At 66.7% G+C, this 5,208-nt stretch overlaps 1 protein-coding gene across 2 annotated transcripts in view; it reads left to right on the forward strand.

Annotated features, from left to right (window-relative positions):
* Positions 1-337: 337 nt before the first annotated feature.
* Positions 338-5,208, forward strand: part of CLCF1 (cardiotrophin like cytokine factor 1) — a 10,433-nt gene continuing 5,562 nt past the window's right edge. The window contains exon 1 of one of the 2 annotated variants that reach the window (XM_026067795.1): positions 338-353. In XM_026067795.1, coding sequence (XP_025923580.1) covers positions 338-353 — 16 coding nt within the window. Of the gene's footprint in view, positions 354-1,175; positions 1,240-5,208 lie in introns of those variants that run through there. The other variant, XM_026067791.1, reaches the window with a different exon arrangement.

Consider the following 5,208-nt stretch of genomic DNA (forward strand, 5'->3'; position numbering starts at 1 on the left):
AGGAGCCAATCTGCTCCACCTCGCCCCTCTCCCTCGCCGGACCCCCCTCGGGGACCGGGCTCTCGGCTTGTGGTTACGGCTTTACACGTCAGGAGGAAAAAAAAAAAAACGCGAGGGCTAGAGACTACCCTCACCGAACCCAAACCCTCACCAAACCCGAAGTGAGTGGGACTGGCAAATGGGATTATTAATCCTGGCCAAAAATACAGGACCGCAGACTGTGCGCAGCCCCCTCGGAGCGAGGCAGCGCTAAGCCACACACCTACCTACCTACCTACCTACCTACCTACCTACCGTCAAGGGCTGCTGGTCCTGAGGGTAGCTTGGGCTTCCCCACATGGATTTCCGAGCAGGTAGGAGACCTCCGCGCCTCCCGCAGCCTCCCCTCCGCCGGGGCGCAGCCGCCCGCCCGCCCGCGGCATCCCTTCCCCTCCCGGCACCCCTCCGCCCCAGCGCCTTCCCCAGCAAAGCCGCTAACAAAAGCCTTGCAGGAGCCGGCGTCCGGGGGGTGGGGTGGGGGCGAATTGCCCCTCCTGCCCCCGGCTGACAGGGCTGGGGGGATCTCCCTTCCCTTCGCTTTTTTCCCTCTGCCCCGGAGTTTTTAGCCGAGCCGGGAGTTAGCTCAGCACCTCCCTACCTTTGCCCAAAGCTGGGGACCCTGGGGGGGGAGGCTGGGGGAGAGGGAGGAAAATGAATGGAGCCTGCCCTTGTGTACAATTGCATCAAATACATTCTTGAAAGCAACCTGGTTCTGCTTAACACTTGAATTTCGAAAAAAAAAAAAAAAAAGAAAAAAAAAAAGGAGGCAGCAGCTTGGAGAGAGGGTGTATGCGAGCTCGCGTTTTTTTATTCTTGCATTCCTGGACACCAATCAAAAGAGCAAATCAAGGGAGGTGGAAGGGGGAAAGGCAGCGAGCGAGGGAGCCGGAGCGTGGTGCAAACCGTGCACACACTCACACACCAAAAAAACACAGCCCAGACGGCTTTTTCCACCTAACACCCAAGCAAACACAAACCAAAACAAATAGGGAGAGGAAAAAAAAACCCCGAGCGAGAGCGCGTGAGCGAGAGCCAGGGCAGAAGAGAGCAGGCAGGCTTCGCCGTCCGCTTGGGGCTCGGGGCTTAGAGCAATAGCTAACCCCAAGTTTGGGCGCCTCTCGCCCCCTCTGCGCCTGCCTTCCCCCACCCCAACCCCACACCCTGACTCTACTATGCTAAATGTTGCTGGGGAGATTTCAGGTAAGACCAAGCGGCTCGACTCTTTTGGCAGGGGCCGGGGGTAGGGGCGGGGGGCTGGCTGTGCGTGGCGTGGTTTTCTTTTCCGAGCCACTGCTGATTTTAATTTGATTTGATTAAAACGTCTGTCTGGCTTTGGGATTGATTTAAGACTTCCCCCCCCCTCTGTTTTTTTTCCCTTTCTCTCGTTCCCTCTTTTCCATGCATGTTTGTGATTACCAGGGAGGGAAACGCTGCTTAGCACGGAGAATTAAAATCCAGGACTGACAGAGGGGAGGAAAATGAAAGTCACTGGGATTTGGGGGCAGGAAGAGTTATTTTTTCTGCCCATGGTTTGGTTTCGGGGCTTGTCTCGGTGCAAGGGAATGCGTTTGCTGATCCGCGATCGGCTCTTCCCGGACACGGCAGCTTGGTTTCGGGGTGCCGGGGAAATGCCCCTCTGCGGAGGGGGCCGGCTCCCCCCGCGGCGGCGGCGGCGGCCCCGGGGTCCGGCTGCCTGCGCTGGGCGGCTTTGTTAGCCCGGTCCCGGCGGCCGGACCCGCGACGGAGCCGCCGCGGGGGCCCGGAGCAGAGCCGGAGCGGTTTGCAGGGCAGGCTGGCCCCGCGACACGGAGAGGGACGTGCCGGCAGCGCGGGGTTCGGGGCTGCCTCGCGTGGAAAGGACGGGGAAAATGTTGGAAAACAACCCTTAAAAGGTCAAACTGTGGGCGCTCCCGGCCGCACTCGGCAGAGGATCCCCAGGCCGGCGCAGGGCCACGGCCAGGAGCGCTCCCCTCCTCGATGGAGTCGGGGCTTGGAAAATCACGACGTTTGCGCTGGTTTTTGTTCCACCTCTCGAGGTGCTGGAGTGACTCAGGAAGGGCAAAGTGGGGAAAGCGGTGGAGAACCGGAAAAGCGAGGCCGGGAGACCTAACGGCTCCATCTCCTCTCTCCCCCTCGCTCTTTATCCCTCTTCCTCTCCCCCTTCCCGGCCGCCTGCCGAGGGCTGGGCAGACGTGGCCGGCGAGCCGTGGCACCGCCGCCGTGTCCCCGTCCGAGGGCAGGGAGCCGCCTGGCCCGTGCGCCGGCCCCGCAGGAGCTCGCTGGCCGGCCGGCCGGCTCCGCGCTCGCTGGCTGCGGCCGCTCTTGGCCCGCGGTCCAGTGCGAGGCAARTCTCTGGGCGGACGAAGGAGGGAGAGCGGAGACGGCAGAAGGAAGCGGAGCAGTGTACGGAGGGAGGAGTGGGAAGGGGCAAGTGTCTCGCACGCTTCCAGCCGGCCCGGCCCGGCTCCCCGCCGGAGGGTCGCTGCGGCCCGGCAGCGTCCGAGCCCTTTCGGCTCCCGCGCTGCTCGGGGACGCTCGCTGCTGACAGGAACCGCTGTCCCCGGCTCCTATTTAGCAGGCTGTGCGAGGGCACGGTCCCCGCGCACATCTGGGCTGCATTAGCCCCAGCTTGAGAGCAGCCTCCAAAGGGAAATGCGGAGGGCTCTGCTTACAGGGCTGGGCTGGGGGAAGATTTATGCCCTGCTAAGTGGCACGTTTCTTCATAAATCAACCCCCTTCCCCGCTCGTACCTGCCCCGACCGCCGGGCAAACTCCCTTCCCTCCTCCCGTGCCGCCCGGGGGCACGCGCGGCGCAGGCGGCTCCCGTCCACGTTAGCGCTGCCAGCACCCCCGTGCCAGCCGGCACGCGCGCACGTGGCACAGCCTGGCGCGCACAGGCGCACGCCGTCCCCTCGCCCGGCCGGCGCTCGCCAACGCAAACGCCCCAGCAGGCGCGTCGGGATGCGCTAGCTCCCGGCTGCGGGCACCCATGCAGGACGGGGCGTCCGGGCCGCCGCTGTCCCTGCTYGTGTCGGCAAGCCGCGGGCCCGGTAGTGCCACATCCTGGGGCCCCTGGGTGACACCAGGCCTGCGGGTGACACGTGCCTGACTCGGCCAGGACATCGGGAGAAGAGGCTCGGCCGGCAGAGCCCTCCCCGCTCCCCCGGGCTGCGAACAGCACAGGGGGCTCTCCCCAGCCAGCACGGCCAGCCAGGTGGATCCGTGCCTGTCCGAAGCCTATCCCAGCCGGGCAGCGTCCCCGCAGCACCGCCGAGGCTGCCTGTCCTCGGAAGGGCGCCAATGCCAGCTTGACCCCGGCACAGGTCCCATCCACCCCACCAGCACCCCACAGCCCCCACTTGGAGCCGGCAGCCGTCGCTGCCAGCCTGGGCTTGGCCGTTTCCGCTGCAGCCCGGACAGGGGCCGGCGTGCRTTTGGCACCGGCTTTTCCCTGCCCCTTCCGCTGGTCTAATGAAAGATCCCACAAATCTCGCTGCGCCTAAGTGCGGGTGCCCGGCGGATGCTTCGCCGACCGCCGCCGAGGCCCCCGAAGCGAGGCGAGATGCCCTGCACGGGCTTGCGGGTAGCAGCCGGTGCTCACGGGCTCCGCGCGCGCCCGGGTCCGGTGCCGGGTGCCGACCCCCCGGCAGCGCCGTGCTCGGCGGGACGCCTGCGTGGGGCTTGGGAGGCCGCTGCGCCAGGGCGGACGGGTCTGGTTGGGATTAGGGGCCTGCGCCCCCATCTCCGGTGGGGGTGTTCGCCTGGAGCCGGATGGGAAATCCAGGCCCAGCTAATTACGGCCGCGCTGGAGTCTCCCGTGTGCGGATGCATTTATAAACACACGGAGGAGACAGGATGTAAACACTCAGCGCGCGGGCTGCGAGCGCATGCATGGCCGGGGGGGGGGGACGGGGACGCGGGGCCACGGTCCCCGGCGCACACCCACACGCTCCCCGTGCGCGGCCRGCTCGCACGCCCAGCCGCGGCGGCGTGCCAGCTGCTGGGGACGGCGGCTGGCACCCTCGCACGCACCGGCCCCGCTCCCGCCAGCGGCAGAGGCTTGGTGCTCCGCCGCTTTTCCGGCGCAGGCGGAGAGGGTGGTGGCAGGGCCGGGGCGGGGTGGTCCCCCCGGCTGGCCGGCCGGCGGGCCGCGACGGGTTAATAACCCCTCGCGCGGCCGGAGTGGGAGCCGGTTCCCCCGCGCTGGTTGCTGTTGCGTCTGGCTGGGCGTCCGTGTTGTGTTTATGGAGAATCAAAATACAGCGGCCGCCAAAAATAACAGCCGCAGACATATCAAGGGCGTTTCGCGCCCCCCCCCCCCCAACACCACCGTGGGACACCAGGGCGGGAGGACCGGGGAGGTGACCTCGGGGCCGGGCGGATGAGAGGGCTCCGTCGGGGAAGCCGGGCTTGGAGCCGGCCGGGCTCCGCAACGCGCGGCCTTGTCGCGGGCCGCTGCGACGGCGTGAGCACCCGCGAGTCCCGAGCCGTGCTAGGTGCCGTACAGCGCGGAGCCGACTGCTCCGGAGCCGCGGCCGGGCTGGGGRCRCCGGCCGAGGCGACGCATTGGGGCAGCTCGGCCGATAGCCCCGGAGGCGCCGGGCACGTGCCGGGGTGACGCGCGGTTTCCCTCCTCGCGCCCCTGCGTCCGTCTCGYGGCATCACCCGGGCCGAACCCAGGCAAGGAGCAATGTGCGGTGGTCGCTAGCGGGTTGGCCGCTGCCTTGTGCGACAGCCCGGTGAGCAACCGCCCCCGCGGCAGCGCGTCCGTAAGGGTTAATCGCTCCGGGTTAGAGGGGGTCCGAGCCAGCTCCGGACCGAGGACGGAGCCGCTGCCTATTGTCTGCAGAGCTGCTCTTTTTATTGCTTGCAGACTTCATGCTTGGCTACTTTCTCTTCAGCGGCGTATTCATGCCTGGCCGCAACAGGACATCCCGGGCTCTGTTCTCACACGTTCCCCATACCCGGATGAGCGCCGCGGACGGAGCCGAGCGTTTCTGAGCTCATACTGTGTGGTATTAGGATACGCTGTCCTTTGGACCGAGGCCCATCAGATACAGCGGTTGCCTCGCCGTGGTCCCGCCGCACCGCTCTGCTCGGAGGGGCTCTGCTTTTCCCGCCGAGCGCCGGGCCGCAGTCGCTCTCGCCGGGCTCGCGGAGGCTTTGCGA

Source organism: Apteryx rowi, unplaced genomic scaffold, assembly GCF_003343035.1.
Source record: "Apteryx rowi isolate R43461 unplaced genomic scaffold, aptRow1 scaffold_1046, whole genome shotgun sequence".
Taxonomy (NCBI): Eukaryota; Metazoa; Chordata; class Aves; order Apterygiformes; family Apterygidae; genus Apteryx; species Apteryx rowi.